This window comes from Cornus florida, unplaced genomic scaffold (genome assembly GCF_030987335.1).
Source record: "Cornus florida cultivar Cherokee Brave unplaced genomic scaffold, ASM3098733v1 CherokeeBrave_3.0.0_Hap2_Chr11, whole genome shotgun sequence".
Lineage (NCBI taxonomy): Eukaryota > Viridiplantae > Streptophyta > Magnoliopsida > Cornales > Cornaceae > Cornus > Cornus florida.
Window position 1 is genome coordinate 46,648,094 of NW_026775581.1, and position 18,229 is coordinate 46,666,322.

At 33.8% G+C, this 18,229-nt stretch overlaps 2 protein-coding genes across 4 annotated transcripts; one reads left to right on the plus strand and one right to left on the minus strand.

Annotated features, from left to right (window-relative positions):
• Positions 1-7,623: 7,623 nt before the first annotated feature.
• Positions 7,624-9,440, plus strand: LOC132285868 (chlorophyll a-b binding protein P4, chloroplastic). The gene is made up of 3 exons (XM_059788103.1): positions 7,624-7,956; positions 8,320-8,735; positions 9,139-9,440. The coding sequence occupies exons 1-3, from the start codon at positions 7,751-7,753 to the stop codon at positions 9,276-9,278; spliced, it is 762 nt and encodes a 253-aa protein (XP_059644086.1). The 5' UTR covers positions 7,624-7,750; the 3' UTR covers positions 9,279-9,440.
• A 613-nt stretch (positions 9,441-10,053) lies between these two features.
• LOC132285866 (agamous-like MADS-box protein AGL65) lies at positions 10,054-17,494 on the minus strand. 3 transcript variants are annotated; one of them, XM_059788102.1, is made up of 12 exons: positions 17,208-17,494; positions 16,272-16,457; positions 15,649-15,708; positions 15,527-15,545; positions 15,336-15,400; positions 15,228-15,243; positions 15,036-15,097; positions 14,060-14,156; positions 13,665-13,703; positions 13,460-13,587; positions 12,639-13,020; positions 10,054-10,436 (listed from the first exon to the last, which is right to left on the minus strand). In XM_059788102.1, the coding sequence occupies exons 2-12, from the start codon at positions 16,454-16,456 to the stop codon at positions 10,428-10,430; spliced, it is 1,062 nt and encodes a 353-aa protein (XP_059644085.1). In that variant the 5' UTR covers position 16,457; positions 17,208-17,494; the 3' UTR covers positions 10,054-10,427. The 3 variants fall into 3 exon arrangements, with proteins under 3 accessions (XP_059644085.1, XP_059644083.1, XP_059644084.1); XM_059788100.1 differs by having other exon boundaries at positions 10,054-10,439; positions 17,208-17,492; XM_059788101.1 differs by lacking the exon at positions 17,208-17,494 and adding an exon at positions 16,598-16,756 and having other exon boundaries at positions 10,054-10,439.
• Positions 17,495-18,229: the final 735 nt, after the last annotated feature.

Consider the following 18,229-nt stretch of genomic DNA (forward strand, 5'->3'; position numbering starts at 1 on the left):
GATCTTGAAAGAAATATACAAAATACTTCGAAGATAAAATTAACGGTTATTAAATACTCCGATCTTAATATATATATATATATATATATATATATATATATATATATATATATAATACTTTGAAGATAAAATTAACGGTTATTAAATACTCTGTAAATCAAAACATCTTCTTTTTTTTTTTCTTTTTTTTTTTTGTTTTTGAATTCAAAGGTTAGCCCCGGCAAGGCTCAAAATTGAACATGCGGATACTGATAGTGTTAAATATATACACATATGGACCAATGACGGAATTTATTTTGTTTTTGAAAAATGATGGCATTTGAAAACAGAAAACAAAGTTAAAACAAAATGAACCAATGCCCAAAAAGCAATGATCAAGTGGGACCTTTCGACGGACCACATGCTCCTAAGAGAAGACATCATCTATTACAAAAATTGAAAATAGACATAACCATGTGCATTATTTCACACTCTAAAGATTTGTCTAGGATTTAGGGCCTGTTTGAGCATTGTTCTATCATGTTCTACTCCCTTATCTACAGTACAAAATTCTACTATTCTGGCCCAAAACGTGTTTGGTATGGCCTGTATTGTTTTAAACAGTGTTGGAACATTTGGCAAAAATGGGCCAATTGTTGGAACAAAAAGTAGGTGTTCTTTCTTGTTCCCAAACTGTATCGGCCAACATAATACTGTAGCGGGAAGAACAAACACCAAAACTTGTACTCACTTTTGACCACGGCTATAAAAAATCGCAGAACACTTTATAGGGTTCACGGAGCAAGCCATTCCAAAGGCGAGTCACAGTGCTCTTCTTGTCACTGCAGTGGGGTTGAATCAGATTTGAAGGTCGTCTTCTTCATTCTTTGGTGAGTTCCTCTGCTTCTTCTTCTAGTTTTCCTTGTGCTCTGTCTAACGTGGATTCCGTTGTTTGAAGATCGGGCTTCAAATCGACCATGTTTGTATGAAGATCTGACCTCCGTCTGTCTCACTTCTGCATTTTCCGGTGAAACCAAGCTTCGCTGCTGCTCTCTGCACTCTCGAATTACCCCAAGCTCTCTCTCTATTTCCTCTTCTCTCTCATCTTGGTATGTTGAGATTTCTTACAATTTTTTATGTTATTTCAGTTAATATTGATGAGAAAATTCTCATAGCAAAGAATGCAGAAGTGTGTGTGTGTGTGTATATAGAGAAACATTATAATGTCTCATTTAGACTTCGATCTATTTTGGAGTTTTGATTATTTTGATTACTTCTTGTCATACAAGGTATTATAATCTTTGTCTGATAAAAAATGGCTTGAATACTAAATAAATAGATGTGGAGTTGGATTAAAAATGGGTAGAGAACATATTTTATGTATAGAAGAATATAGGTGAAACTCAGAGGGCGTGGAAAAGAATATGAAAAATAGACTTTTAAATGTCAAAATAGTCGTTTAAGAATATAAAAAATACATCTCTGTATAATTTATACATATATGAGCTAATTATATCTCTATATATGTATGTTACATGCTCGTGCATTTATATGGGTGGATGACATGCACCAACATCTGTAAGTGGGTGGTCATGTGGAGGAAGAGTTGGAGGATGTAGTTATTGTTATGTAAGCTCAACAAAATCGGCAAAATTACATTATCTATAGTTGTTGTTATTGTCATACTATAACTATATTTTTTATGTTATTTCTCGTGTTGTTATTGTTGATTATTGTGGCTGTTGATAAATGATGTAATATATTAGTTTAATTTTATTTTGTACTCACTTTTATTGTGCATGTTGACAAATGATGTAATATTTATAAAACTAATGTCTGTAATATATGCAATTTCATGTAATGTGTAATATATTGAAAGTTTATTTCAATTCGATATTGAAATAATGCTGTTAAAATAATATGCAACATTAATAGGTTTTAAAATTTAGAATATATTTTATTAGTTTTTATAATAAATTAAGATAATTTTTTAACAATATATATATATATATATATATATATATATATATATATTAAATGTTATATTAATTGTATATTAAAATAATACAATAATTAATTTTTACTTTATATTTAATAAAGTTATAAAAAATGTATTGATTAAAATATTATTTAAAAACACTCTTTACCAAACATATTTAATAATATTTTTTTATTAATTTTGGTTACACTTTAACTTTATCAAACATATTTTGTTCTCATAATTCTTAGAACGAAACACATTGCCAAACATATTGTACCATATTTTTGTTCCAAAATTCTCAAAGCAATTGTAACGCGCCAAACATGTTTTGTTCTCATTTCAGAACACCACACTACAAAACACTTGTTCTGTTCTAGGCTAGAGCACTACACCACACCACACCACACTACAAACTCCAAACAGGCCCTTAGAAGCGCAACACATACACATCCACAAGTGAAATGGTCTCAAAGATATATATATATATATATATATATATATATATATATATATATAAAAGCAAAAACCATAGTTACTTTGTACTTTTACTTTGACCCGAAACAGAAATATTTCTGATTTAGAGTGTGTTCAACATTATTTCGAAACTTGTTTGATAACGTAAATTTATTACAAAATTTTTAGAAACAAAAATATGAAAGCATATTTGATAAAAAGTGTTGTAAGTTTGAAACTTTGAATGGTTACATAAAAATGTTATTTTAGAATTTTATTTTATTTATTTTTTATTTTTTATTTTTTTTTTGGAACAGTGCGAAAGCAAACAAAAGCATCATTTTGAAGCTTCTAATTTTAGCCTTAATTTTGAAAGTGCTTCGATACTATTCAAATGAAAGTAAATACTATCAAATATGTTTCGTATTTTTATTTTGTTACAATACACTAATATATATATATATATATATATATATATATATATATATATTAATCAAACAGAAAGTTTGTTCACGAAATATTGAAGTCTATTTAAATTAAATAATTAGACTCCACGGTCTCCAATGAGCATGTGCCCCTTCTCATGCTACGGTCTGCATTGAGATTGGAAAATCCCTCTTCCGGAAAGGCAAAGGCTTAGGAATTTCATAAATCAATGTTTTAATTAGCTTATTCAGGTCTTGAGCAACTGCTTTGGTTCTGCTTTTTTCTCGAGCAATTGCTTTTGTTTTGCGTTATTTTTGCTTCAGATATTATACAGTAGCAAAGCAAAACACAAAAGCATATTTAATAGCATTTGCTACGATTTGAATAGTTAATTAAATATGAATTAATAAGATGTACCGCAGTCAAAAGGGCCTGTATATTTTGTTTTCATCTACACCTGTTGTCTTGAATTTAGATGACCTAGAGCCTCCAAGACCAACAACAACATTTACTTGGATTGGTCCAACTTACAGTACCAGTACACGCTTGACCAACCAAAACTTTGAATTCACATTATGCCAAATATTCAATGGATTCAGCATCTACAACTCTAACTAGCTTCCCCAAAAATCTTTTACATAGGTCGAGTATGAGCACTCAAAATCATAAAGTCAAGTGCTATATATAAAAAAATATATTTATATATTTTATACCTATATTTGACATATTTACCTGTTGTTCTCACGTGGACTTAAATCATTGACCTTTAACTTTTTAAGGTAAGAAGACAAGGGCAGTGACGGACTCAAAAATTTGTATGAGAGGGGACAGTTTTGAACAACAATAATGTATGGTTGGATATCACTAGAAATTGAGTTGAGACGTATTTAAAATTTTCACAAAAAAGTAGAGATATTTTTAAAATTATTACAAAATTTATAGATAATTTTGTAAATAAAAAACATTTCAGTAGGTTCGGCTGCCCTCATTGAGCCCTTCATGAGTCCGTACATGACCAAGGGTGACTTAATAATATATCAAAAGGAGGTTAGGGGTTCAAGTGTCAGAAGAAACAAGTCTGTGTGAATATCAACTAGAAAAAAAAAAAAACAGGTAATATGCCAAAAGTTTCAAGTCACTGAGAGGAAAGTTTATGATTTCTTTTGACAAAACACAAGCTCCTAAGAAAAGACATCTATCTATTACAAAAATTCAAGAGAATACATTTATCCACAAGTGAAATGGCTTCAAGGACAGATTTGCTCATTCAATTTCAAAATTTAAAAGCTAGGTCAAACCAGAGTTTGTTCACCAAATATTGAAGTCCATTCAACTTTAAGAATTAGACTCTATGGTCTCGATCAAATGAGCATGTACCCCCAACTCTGTCAATATTTTCTTCCTCGATTTTCCCATTGCTATTGTCTGGCATTGAGACCGGAGAATCTCTCTTCTAAGGAGGGCCAAAGGCTTACGAATTATATAAACTAATGATTTGATTAGCATTATTAACCAATTTGTATTAACAAATGAGTTCAGGATTAAATATTTATATATTAACATGCTCAACTTAGTGATATCTCCTTAAAATTTAAAATAAATATATCATGGAGTATTTAAGTTCCGTTAGTGATGAAAAATGAAGTTAGTGTTTCTAAAAATACACAATTTTTACATAGTTCGGTATTACATGATCCCAGCTAATCACATTCAGGCATATATGTAATTGTGTAAGCCTTTTTGCTTACGTGGCCTCTTGTGATTGGCCGGTATCTAGCATTTTGAGAAAGTGTATAATACTGTGAGGGTATTTACATGTGGTATCCCTACCCAATGCATCTTGCATTGAGTGGGATATCACGTGTAAGTACTCTCGGGGCGGAGAATACTTACCAATGAGGATGTACATGGATATGGACACGCCCTATTTTAATTATCAAATTAGATATGATAAATAACCTACTATCTTTAATTTGGTAACTGAGTATGTAACTTACCATCTGTAATTTAATAATTAGAGAAGGCGTGTTCATATGTTATTGGTTTACATTAACGGTCATGATAAAATACATCCTTATCAGTGATGACCTAAATATTATCCCGTCCAGGCATTGTATATTTTCTCATAGCATTCTCAATGCTCCATCTAGATATACCACAGTCAAATGGGACTGCCTATTCTATTTTCATCTAGACATAGTGAGGTTGGATTCAAATATGACAATGGATTCGGTTTCTAGCCTTTTATGGGTCTACGTAGTTTCTCCAAAAGTCTGTTTGCTACTTCTATGATAAGACGTTCAAATGAACGTTTAACGGGCTGGAACCCAGAGGTCCAATATGGCTGGGTGTGGGGCAAACAAAGCATTTTAATGGGCGCTTAATGGGCTGGAACCCAAAAGTCCAATATGGGTGGGTGTGGCCCAGATGAGAATTACTAGTGTTATTTCAATGCCTGCCTAATGTCTAGCTAATTCACAAATTCTTAGAATTATTTATTACTATAAAAAATGAGAGGCATTAGGAACTATTTAATCATCTCATCCTCAAACAAAAAGGGAGGAGTTCGAGTTCAAGTGCGGACAAAAAATGTCTATGAGTGAGTTTTTTCTGTCAATGTCAAAAAAATAAAAATAAAAATAAAAATCTCCTCATCCTAATGTTGCGTTTAAGATGGCATGGTTATGACAGGAAATTAGAGGATACTTTTATTGATATTATTATTTTAACTTTGATAAGAAACTCTCTTACACGTCTATTTTGCCCCAAAGAGAACTTAAAGCCTTAACTAAAGTGAGAAAGTACCACTACAGCTCTTAGTGGTAAGAAGTGAAAGCATTATGGTGGTGACACTTTTAACAGTATTGAACTAAACAAAAATGGAATGAGAAAGGAAATAATTATATTTTTATAAATATCAAAGTAAAATATAAATTTACTCGTAATAAAGAATAAGAATAAAACACATAATTATCAACTCTCCTATATATAAAAAGGAATAATCATAGTTACACCAAACACTAACTATTTTATAGACGGGTGTTACTAAGAGAGGCCTCCTGTGGCTGTGCATCGTTGCCGCCTACAACAAGAGTTACGGCTTTCCATTTTAGAGACGGGTTAGGCAAGGGAGGAATTAGTAATGGGCTAACTTTGGCTATAGCCCAAGTCCAATTGAAAAAAAAAATTTAATACTATTATTCCTATAAACCTATGTACTACTCTTTCTCTTCATATCAGTCCAGCCCAATTCATAGTATTTCTATAAATAAAAAAAGTAATAAAATTTACAAAGGTCAAGTCTTAAATATGAGTAAGCTCACGAACCATAGACATGTCCAATTACAAAATAAACCAAAATAAAATATAATAGGGCCCAACCCAATAAATTAAACATATTGTTAGTTTATGAAACAAGACCTAAACTCTTCGTGTGTAAGGCATTAAGGTATAGGTGGATGGATATCATAGAGTATTATTGTTAATCCAATGAAATATTGAATTTTATTTTTGTAAAAAAAAAAACTAGTCAGGAGTGGAGCACATAGGTCTTACTTTCTAATGTGAATTTATTGATAAGTAACATATATATCTTATATTCTTGTAGTTTTTTGTTTTAATACTTGTATGAAGCAAATTTCAATGAATTCTTGACTGTGAAAATATGTTAGAGTTTGGAAGTGTAAATGTGTTAGAAGGTTGTAGATTATTGGGTTAATTGAATAAATGATACATGATAATTATATATTTAGAGTATAGATGACACACTAAGCAATCATGTGTTTAATTGTTTTTAGTCCTCCCTATTTTGCAATCCTAGTTCCGCCCCTAGGGTTAAGTCTCCATTCTTTACTCATGTACATTATTATTATATATAATATAGGTTTAATTCAAGGATTGTTCTAGATATATGGGTTTATGGGCTTATGGGCTAGTGGAGTGCGACATCGAACAACAACACAATTGTTTGGGCTAAAAGAATAGGAATATTAGGAGACATTTGTCCATTCACCAAGTATAAGAAGGGCATTAAAAATATATATATATATCAGCAATTAAGTTTTCAATTTGGTCACTATAGAACAACTTGCTTAATTTTGGCCGTTAAATTCTAATTTTTCCTTGTAATTTATTTTTGTTAGTTCCGTCCTTCTATCTTTCTTTTACTTGTTCAAACACAAGTTAATACTAAATTCTCTTCCATTTCTTTTTCTCTGCATTAATATTCCGACTGAAGGTTCGCATATTTGAATATTATCTGTTAAAAACTTATTATCTCTGTTTCAAAAAAAGTGTTGCATTTAGAAAACGCAACTCACTTATTACACCAATCTCAAAAAAGATATGGTATTTGGAGAATCGTGAGTCCAAACTCCGCATCTTCTTTAAAACAAAAATAGTAAGACACAACGGAAAAAAGCAAATAAGTAGCTAGAGTTAGATACCCTCTATCTCCTCATCACTCAGCGAGATATCCCTTGTTAATACAGAATCTAAGCCATCCACTTGTCATGCACTAATTGGAACAAAGATTCCACATGGCACCATAGTAGGATCTTCCAACCAAAACACTGTAAAAAAATCTTCCTACGTGGCCATAGTGGTCCCACAGCATCCTTTTCTCAGCCAATAGCAACAAATAAATAGATTTGTGGATATGATTAGGAAGATGAGGATAAAAAAGGATAAGGAGCAATAGATCCCATTGGCTACTCTAAAACCCACAAACACATCACAACCATTAGATCCCAAAATCTAAGCAAACCAACCGTCCACTTCCGAGATTGAACAATGGCCACATGTGTACTCTGAAATGAAATACAAATGCACACACAAAACACACACATTTTGAACCATCACCATTTTCTCAGCTGAGATCCAGTTTCTCCACCCAAATTCAGGTCGGAAAACATGGCCACCGTCACCACCCAACCCTCCGTCGCCGTTTTCCGGCCATGCAACTCCAAGTCCAGGTTCCTGAGTGGATCTTCTGGTAAATTAAACAGAGTATTTTCAATTAAACCGGCAACTTCTTCGTCGTCCGGTTCATTCAAGGTTGAGGCCAAGAAAGGCGAATGGTTGCCAGGTTTGCCCTCGCCGGCATACCTCAATGGCAGGTAATTCGTGTTTTCGAGTCATCATTTAACAGCTCGATTATAATAAATTATGTCGACTTAGAGTAACGTTCTCAAGAGGGCTTGTTATAAGCTTTTCATATTCAAATGATTTATTTTTAACTCTTTACATATTTTTTTGTTTTTAATTTTAATTCAGTGGGTAAAAATGAAAAAGTAATAAACAATTATGAGATGACATCATGTCACAACACATGAATGTATCGATTTTACTTTTGTGTGAATAGAGTTTTTCATAGTAATAAAAACCAAAAGATTTAAGTTGATATATATATATATATATATATATATATATATAATGGGTATTGATCAAACTAGTAACCAGAATGGTTTATCATGATCCAGCCTTCCTGGTGACAATGGGTTCGATCCTCTGGCGCTTGCAGAGGACCCTGAAAACTTGAGATGGTATGTCCAAGCGGAGCTTGTGAATGGTCGTTGGGCCATGTTAGGTGTTACCGGAATGCTACTGCCGGAAGTCTTAACTAAAATAGGAATAATCAACGCTCCGCAATGGTATGATGCTGGTAAAGCCGAGTACTTCGCGTCATCGTCAACCCTCTTCGTCATCGAGTTCATCTTGTTCCACTATGTCGAGATCAGGCGGTGGCAGGACATCAAGAACCCTGGATGTGTCAACCAGGACCCCATCTTCAAGAGCTACAGCTTGGCCCCGCATGAGTGTGGCTACCCCGGCGGCATCTTCAACCCCCTCAATTTCGCCCCCACCCTCGAGGCCAAGGAGAAGGAGCTTGCCAATGGTAAGTTCAACCGAACCGAGTTGGATCCTCTCCGGCGTTGGAGATGGTTGTATGCACCATCAAAGGTGGAGATTGCATCGTGATAAGACCACTATGGGTCCTACTTGGTGGTTCAATTTCCAACTTTGATGGTGCAAACAACCGTCTCTGGTGGAGCACAACGGCTTCTCCAACACTGGAGATGGCCGTAAGCACCATCAAAGGTGGAGATTGCGTCACCAGGTGATAAGACCGACAAATATAAGTGAGTCCTACTTGGTGGTTCAATCTCCACCTTTGATGGAGCACATAACCCTCCTCTCCTCTCCAGCGCGGGAGAGAATCCTTACTCGAAACCGAACACAACTTAGAAATTCTCAGAATATGAATGGAACTGGACTAATTTTGTGTGGTTAATTTGCAGGGAGATTGGCAATGCTGGCATTCCTGGGGTTCGTGATTCAGCACAATGTGACAGGAAAAGGGCCATTTGAGAACCTGGTGCAGCACGTCACTGACCCATGGCACAACACGATTGTCCAGACTCTCAGTGGTGGCTTCTAAGTCCCACTGCAAAATTAAATGCTGTGTCTTGTTTCAGTTATTTCTGTAACCATGAATGAGTGAAGGAAGGGTTTTGGGTGGGATATGAGCTTTCAATGTAAGCAAGGGACCTTTAATGTACAGGGGGATCTGAGATGGAATTACTTTTATCATTTCATGTTACTTTCACCGAACTATTACTAATTTAAAACTTTCGTTCCAAAGCAACCATCATTACATAAAAAAATCTAGCCCAGTGCAGTGCACATGACACTGTCATTATGGGAGGAGGATCTTGAGATAGTTTGATTTATGCAGTCTTACTTATGTATGTAGAATGTATGTAGAGAGGTTGCTTTCCATTTTGAATCCATAACTTTCAAGTCAAAACAGAGCAACGATGGCCTAGCAGGATCAGGTTTCTATTTCTTAAAGGGAGATAAAGGATATCAGGTTTTTACTTCTTAAAGGGAGATCAAAGGGTAGATCAAGGGTTCAAGTTTGACGAGTATTAGCTAGTTTAAAACTTACTTTATAGGCCCCGTGCACAAGACTCCCGTTATTACGGGATCTGAAAATGATTAGATGTAGGCAATCTTACCTTTGAATGTGAACGGGATTTGAAAATGATTAGATGTACACAATCTTACCTCTAAATGTGAAGAGATTGTTTTCCGAATTTAAAACCTTGTATTACAATAGAACAACTTTAAGCTACCACCATTACATAAGGAAAATAATAATAATAATAATAAACACTAAAAAACAAACAATCTCATGAGACACAATGGAACTGTTAATACAAGTGAAATTAATTCCTTTTCTATTAGAGTTTTATATACAGCTGGGATACTTAAACTGCAAATAGGAGACCCTGCGTATTACAAGTAACTTTGTCAATAAAACTAAGAGAAACTAATTAATTACATGGACAAACCTGTGATGTTATATGATTATATACTATATATCATACAGCTAATACATCTGGTGGCCAAAATGAGCTTCACTCAATCTCTAAGGAACATCACCAACTTCATTCAGTAATTACAAGAGAAATTGGGCATGAAAAGTCCCCACGTTCAAGTCAAACTGTAGACAAGATGCCAACCAAATGAGTCCCTGAGTTACTATTCTCAGTAATTTGATGAACAGAAACATGATTTCCGAAAGCTAATGTGGCTGCTGCAAAAACAAAACGATATAAAATAATTAGAAAGAAAATTCAGATTTCTTGTTATAAAGTGATAATGAGTAAATAAAATGTAGGTGAATTGGTTGCACTGAATCTCTGCCTAGTTGATGAAATAGCAATGCATGCAAATTAACATGACAAACAGACCACAAAAAATCGTTTTATAGAGCCGGTATATAATTTATTTGAACCTAATTAGCATGCAGGTAAAATAAAAATCAAGACGTTGGGAAGCAAGAATTATGTAAATTGGTAACATCACATCCCAGCATAGAATCCGAATAAACAAAGAAGAAAAATTGGTGATCGCTAGCACCATGTGGAAGCTACACAACCTTTTTCTTTTCTTTTCTTTTTTCTTTTTTTTTTTCAAAAAAGTTTTTGGCTTAGAGATATATTAATCACTTTAGGCATAAGGACTTTACTCTGAACTTCAAACAAAACATAGTAGTCAATTGAATTATTTCCAATCAAACACACACACAAGGAAACTACACTGTAACTTGTTTAGCTTAATAAAGTGATCATATAAACTGAACCACCACCAAATATGATCCTGCCGTTTATTAACCATGGCAATGACATGCTCTTCCTCTAATCCAGAGTTCAAAATTAAGTGAAAAAAGCAGGAAAAAAGAGTAGCCTACCAGTTAAATGAGTAATAATTCATTAACTAGTTCAGACTCAGTAATTTCAGAATGCCGTCCCTTTGTCCTCAAACATAAAGAGGACAATCTGCAGGGACAAACTTGAATTATTCAACAAATGCTAGACAAAATTGAATGACAAATGAAGAAATTATTGCAACTGGAAAAACACAAAACATGTTTTGGATTGTCAATTGCCAGGCAGCAACCAGGTTAAACTTCTTAATTACTGGCAACTTGGTATGATTGTCAATAAGTGATAAATCACGGAATCTAAAAGAATAAGTAAAATAATGAAAAAGGAAACAGGTGATTAGGTCTGTAACAAATCCACCCTTCCCAGCACCGATAGCAAGACTAACATTGGGCATGGGTCAAGACTAACATTGAAAGGATAAGCTAGACTTCTATTACAAGGACACCAAGCATCAAACAGAGATTTAAGAAGGTACAGAAACACCAGCATGGTAAATTGTAAGAGAGCAGGCCAAAAAAGAGGCAAAATGGTACAAAATATTTAATCACAATTCTGCTTCTCTTCCTCCTCATAAACCCTCTCTCTCTCCTCTCTCTCTCATTTTTAGTTGAGAATCCTGATGCACACAATCATTCACAAACCACATCATCTCACTCTTCTTATTTTAGATAAAATTTAATTTTTTTGATAATGTGTATCAAGTCCCTTGACAACCTTTGTACCTTTCATAAATAAAATTTGACATTAAAAAAACAACCAAACATGTTGCAATGAATGCTTCGATAATTTAATTTGCCTCAATGGCATGTTAACTGCTTTTCAAACTTATACGGGTAATAGTTTGAAAATTTAGACAGAATGAAGAGGTTATTGACCACTTGTTTTGTAAGTGTGAATATGTGAAGAAGGTATGGGATGGATTTTCTGAGGTGTGCCACTGGAATTTCGAGGGAGAAGAATTTGGGATTGGCTCAGCAATTTATTCAACATTTTTCAGCAAGAACCATCAAAAACAAGTTAGCTAGGATGATTTTTTCTGCTATGTTGTATTTTGTATGGTCTGAAAGGAATGACAGGATACACAATTCTAAGTTCAGAGAACCTAGAGAATTAGCGAAATGTATCCTATGGGAAGTGTTGGATGTCTTGGGGGTATGCCTCCAAGACATCATTTAATTTTAAAATTGTGTTCTTTACTTAGCGTATCAAGGGTATGCCCTTGATTTATTTTTATCCTGCTTAAGGATCTAGTGGTTGCTGATGATCTTATGCCCTCACTCTATCCTTTGTACATTATTGTTTATATTTATAAATTTTTCCATCATTTAGGAAAGAAAAAAAAAACATGGTTTATTTATGGAATGCGCATGCTACTACTTAGCAAGAGATGGTCAAAAAACTAAGAATGTCCTCCCAACCTTGGGCATCCTTCGTCCAGAACATGTTAATCTCTTAAAGAATTCAACTCAATTCATGAAGTGAAGAAACAAAGATATAACCAAGTCATTAATTTCGAATCTTAAAGAGCTGAGAAAGGAAAACTGCAGCATCAGAGAGATGCTCACCTGTGGGTACGAGTTCTCATTAAACATGGAAATGGCACAAGTCCCAGGTGCAGGAAGCCAGGTATGATGCACATTGTCATAAATAGGTTTAGACAGTTCAAAATTACTCTTAATTTGATAATCCAAGGAATTTCCCGGCAAGTTCATCTCTATCGCAGGTTTCAATTTCTTTGCTTCAGGCAGATTTAGAGTGCTATATGGATTATACTGATATGGCTCACTGAGTTCTTGTCTCACACATCCAGTACTACCTAACTCATTCAAGGCACCACCTTCTTGTCCTGTATTATCAATTTGTACTGTGTTCTCAATCTCTGTTTTGCCAGAGCCAAAGTAACCAGAAAAGGTTGGAAGGGCGGCATCTGTTGAGCATTCCACATCTCTGCAGGAAAAGAATAGCCATACAATGTTCACAAGAAAAGAGCACATCATTGCCTATTTGCTTCAGTACTCTGAAAACATTTTTCAAGAACTCTAGAAACAGGAAAAAAAATTCTCAGAGAATTATATAAAAAATAATAATGTTCCATGAAATTAGCTATTCTCAGTTTTTAGAGAACAGTTTTCAAAAAGATGTCCACCGAGCAAATCTTGGAACTGTTTTCTGTTAGAAAATTAACCAATCAGGCCATAATCTGTATGCCAATATAGTAATTCCTTACATATGAATCAGTAGTCCTGAAGGATGAACCTATACGCAATGAAGACTGATGAAATAAAAGAATTTTATTCTTGTCACAAATAAAGCTACCAAGTAATATATCAAGGCAAGGCATATTTGGAAGTTGGATTCAAAAATCATTTTATAGCAGGCCACTAACCTTTGAAGCAGAAAGTTTGGCTCTCCAGGTAATATCATATGTTGATTCTCATTATTGGGAAGCCATGATAGCGGTTGTGCTTCTTGTGCACCACCCATCATCAAAGGTAAATGCATTCCATTCTGGAACTGTGATGCAAGAGTAAACTACATCAGATTTTCCCATATCACACATGCACACAGAGACCAGCTAAATGATTCATTACCTGTTCAAGTGACATAAGTTGGTGCTTTCTGAAATTATCCTGCCAATGCAAAGTAGGGAGTTAATACATTATCAGTTAGTTACTTGGATAAATGGACAAGATTGATTAAGATGCATGAATCAATCAATATCACAGCCCTTGATTCTTAAGCACGTGTGGCATGTGGTCCCACAAGCATATGCACACTACTTTAGTATAAAATATTCACAAAACAAAATCTATTTAACTATAATACTAAAATGATAATACATGTTTCTTCTGATCTAACAACTTCGGCGAGTCCATAAAATGCAAGTTTACAATACTAAATGAAAGGAAAAAAGCAGACCTTCAGAAAAATATTTTAAAGTTAACTTTTGTCATACTGCTCCAAGTTGAACAAAAAAAAATAATACCTTATGCATACGAATTCGGTTAAGTGATTCCCTTAGTGAGTCTTCCATCTGCCTAAGATGTTCCATGTTGTCAATCTTATTCGGGTTGCTCCAACAGCTGAAGAAACATAAATTGTACAAAGTATTTTATGAAGGCATCCTGTATCTGTTCTTGCCAATTAAAGAATCTATAATCATGACAGTGGGTAAAAAAGGTACTCATAAATAAACATAAGGCAATTCTAGGCGAAGAGATAACAACTAGAATTGTTGTTGAAGAGAATACATTAAAGACATATATGAGCATAACCTTTGCAATCCCTTAGCTAATACATCAATAATTCACTTACAAAACATTGCACTATTGCACAATTAATAATATGAACCCACTTTCGTCACTCTGAAGATCACTTAAGCCAATTTTAACTTCACCCGAATTAGTAGTGGACCAGTAACAATTCAAAAGTGATTACGATTCTGACTATAACGATACATATTAACTTCAGTGTTGTAAACCTCAGCTATGCAATGCTGCTTTTATATATATCAAAACATATAATTATGCATCTACCGTCTTTTTGAAACATTAACTAAACTCAGAAACAGAATGTCCAAGTATGGAAAGTAAGAGACATTTGTATACTGCTGACCTTTAACAAGATGTAGAACATGCCATACAAAATAATAGAAAATATATTAAATAAAGATATGCTGTTGTACTGTAGTTGCAAGGCCAGTGAATTACGCTACACTACTATATAACAAAGGAAACAACAAATTGGGAACATTTCAGGGCCTCCATGGCTAATATACTATGTGCAAATAGTCTAGAGAGGATTAAATTACAAAATATACCTAAACGATGTTTTAGTTTTTTTTTTTTTTTCCCTCAATAGTTAAATTGGCTTTCAGTTCATAGATATCTCATGCTATTCGATGATCAAAGAGACCAAAAAAAAAATCAGTACTTTAACAAATAAAAGCTCCAAAGTTGTACCTCAGTCTCTTATGTACTTCTGTAAGTTGAGCTTGCAAAACCCTCATGTGGTTGGTTAATTCCTAGGCACAACAATTTTAAAAAAATATAAATATATTGTTGGTAAGAATAAATTGAATAGAACTCTTGATATGAATAAAAACTAAATAAACCTTATTGCACACAGTAATGGTACTGAACAATGGTACATACCTCAACTGATTGAGTGCTGCAACCAAAAAAAAAAAAATATATGAAAATTAAGTTTTTCAGGAAAAAAAACTATAAAGTTCTAAGATATTGACCAAAATCATGACATACCTTGTGCCCAAAAAGTCTTGTATATTTACATCATGGTCCAACTTCTTAAAAGTTTTCTTCAGTGCCTATATTCTCAAAGAGAACACCAAGAAGTTGGTATGAATATATGGTATTGACCACTTTAATGAAAAGGAAAAAAGAAAGAAAGAAGAAAAAATATTTAGAGGATGAGTGATGAACATCAATCTTACTTCAAGGCTCTCCAACTTCCTGCCCAACCAAACAAAAACCATTTAGCCAAAAGGCTCAGCAAATTTGACCAAGACTACATATACAAAAAGAACAACAGTTTTTAGGAAGAGCTTTATCTCACCTTTTTGCTCTTTCTTGGGGAGTTAGTTGAGCAAATTTTGCAATAATGTCTTCAATGTTGCTAAAAAAAGAAGAGGAGCAGATGATTTTAGTAAATGACAAGATACATAGCTAATACCACAGAACAACCAATTGTTAGTTTAAGTAGTATTCCCTACCAAACTCCAAGGGAAAGGTACAGAGTTTTTGGTTCCAGTTAGAACTTGGGTGCATGTATAGTACTTACCAATATATATATGTATTGTATATTAAATCCAATTGTAATATTAATCTGCCATTTTTGGGAAGGAAAAAAAGCTCTAAATTTCATGTTGGCCATAGTCCAAAACCAAATGCTTTTTATTTACATCTCAATAATGGATAACTTGCTTTTATTTACATCTCCATAATCCAAAACCACTTGCTTTCATCTAGAGAAAAAAATAAAAATAAAAAATTGCTTGACGAACTTGTTTCCCACATTTGTTAACAAAGTTCAAGTACACAGATCAACAGGAAAAAAATGACTGACGAAATATAGACAAAAACTGAGTTTGACAATAATGCCAGATTACTTTTATTTTAATCCCTAAAGGTAATTTTCCAAAGAACACAATACACCCCAAATTAAGCTGATTAAGGTACCTGCGCTCCCCGCGGAATATTGTAGGCTTCCCAGTTGGAGAAAACATGAGAAGGATAATGTCAATGTCACATAATATTGATAATTCCCTAGCTTTCTTCAAGATCCCATTCCTCCGTTTCGAATAGGTCACTTGCCGGTTGCTAGTGCTCTCTAATCTTTTTATCTTTAGCTTAACCCTCCCCATCCTGCAAACAAATATAAAATCCCCTTAGCTTTGTATCTCATGCAGATACAGTGATGCCATAAGACCATTGAATATGCCAAGAATATATATATATATATATATATATATACATATTTTTTCATTACAGCCATTTTAACTTACTTTTGATTTTCCAAATACTCAGTTCAAAAACTGTAGCATTCATTCCAGGAAATTCCAATGACCATCAAAAAAATTACGTGGCAAGAAGAATATTTTGCAAGAACTACCCAAAACTAAGAAATGAGAAGATGAAGTAATACAAACTGACATTATTTGAAGGCTATCTTATATTGCTGAATACCCATTAAACGCATACATATGATAATAAAACTCATAATTTAGGACAAACCAAACAGAAATTCACAAAACCCAGAAAGGAAATCCTCAAAATTATTATAAAATTTAAAAAGAAAAAGAAAGAAATTTAAGAATACCCACTTGAAGATTTCAAATGCCCAAATTTTGGACACTCTGAAACCCCAGTTTGCACACTAAAACAAAGCAATATATATCGAAAAGAATCTCGCATCCCAAAAAAAGGCATACCCAGATGAGGAAATGAACGAATAATAATAATTAAAAAACCGCTCTGAAGTTTTTTTTTTTTTTTTTTTTTTAAAAAAAAGGAAATTACGGAGGATTAAGGCAACAAAAAGATAGAAAGTGAACGAAAGGAGAAGAGATAGTAGAGAGAGAAAGAGAGAGAAGGAGAGGGAAAGGGAGAGCTTACGATAGGACGATGGGCTATGCTGCAAATTCGGTCGTTAAAACCAGCGGGAGAACCGGAAGGAGTCAGAAATTTCACAGACCAACCATATGAAATTTTAACGTCTGTATTGTGTAGAGAGAGAAAGTGTATTGAGAGAGATGAACCGACGGTGGGGATTGTGACCTCCGACGTTCTGTCACAGTAATGAAAGCCTTGTTAGTTGTGAACCAACAAATGAATCCTGATTCCGTGAAGGTAATTTCGCCCCACCCGATATCTTTTGAACATCCAACCCGAACACGATTTACATTATTGGGTAAATTGCATTGAGGGTTTCGGTCAGATGCAGTCAACAACTTTGTTAACAATGGAATTTCAAATGTTATTTGTCCCTAATTATTTAATTTAATTAATTTATAAAATATCACTCATTTAATTAATGAAATTATTCTCATCATTCAGTCTCTTTCTCTACCCTAATTTCTAATTTTTTTTATTTTTTATTTTTTTTAGTATCTAACCGCTGACACTCCCTCTCTCTCTTCCCGATCTCAAACATGACTACTTATTTTTTTTCTTTGTTGTGGTAGGTCTGGACTGGCTATGGCTATTTTTATTTTTTTTCAACTCTGGTCATGGTTGTTGTGGTGTTGTTTGGGTGTGGTTGTAGAGGTAATTATGGTTGTGTCTAAGTTATTAAGGAGTTTCAAAAATTTTATTTTTATTTTTTCTATTACGATGGTTTTCTTGGCCGGTGTGGTGGTGGCGGCGGCGTTTGGCTATGATTATTTTTTTTTTTTCCTTCTGCTGTGGTGTTTGGGTGTGGTGGTGATGGTTATGGTGGTGTTTGGGTGTAGTGGTGATAGTTATGGTGGTATATAGTTATTTGGTTATTTCAAAAAATATTTATTTATTTATTTATTTATGATGTGATGATGGTTATGGTTATGGTTCCAGTAGTTCAAGGATTGTTTATATAAACTATATTTATATGTGATTTTTTTTTTTTTTTAATTCTTATGTTGTGGCAATGGTTATGGTGG

What these genes read in the sequence shown, in the direction of transcription:
- LOC132285868 (XM_059788103.1), top strand. Translation starts at nt 7,751, where the DNA reads ATGGCCACCGTCACCACCCAACCCTCCGTCGCCGTTTTCCGGCCATGC. An exon ending in CCGGCATACCTCAATGGCAG is followed by an intron (nt 7,957 to 8,319) that starts GTAATTCGTGTT and finishes ATCATGATCCAG; the next exon opens with CCTTCCTGGTGACAATGGGT. An exon ending in GGAGAAGGAGCTTGCCAATG is followed by an intron (nt 8,736 to 9,138) that starts GTAAGTTCAACC and finishes GTTAATTTGCAG; the next exon opens with GGAGATTGGCAATGCTGGCA.
- LOC132285866 (XM_059788100.1), bottom strand. Translation starts at nt 16,456, where the DNA reads ATGGGGAGGGTTAAGCTAAAGATAAAAAGATTAGAGAGCACTAGCAAC. An exon ending in ACCGAATTCGTATGCATAAG is followed by an intron (nt 13,704 to 14,059) that starts GTATTATTTTTT and finishes TTGCATTGGCAG; the next exon opens with GATAATTTCAGAAAGCACCA. An exon ending in CCAAACTTTCTGCTTCAAAG is followed by an intron (nt 13,021 to 13,459) that starts GTTAGTGGCCTG and finishes CTTTTCCTGCAG; the next exon opens with AGATGTGGAATGCTCAACAG.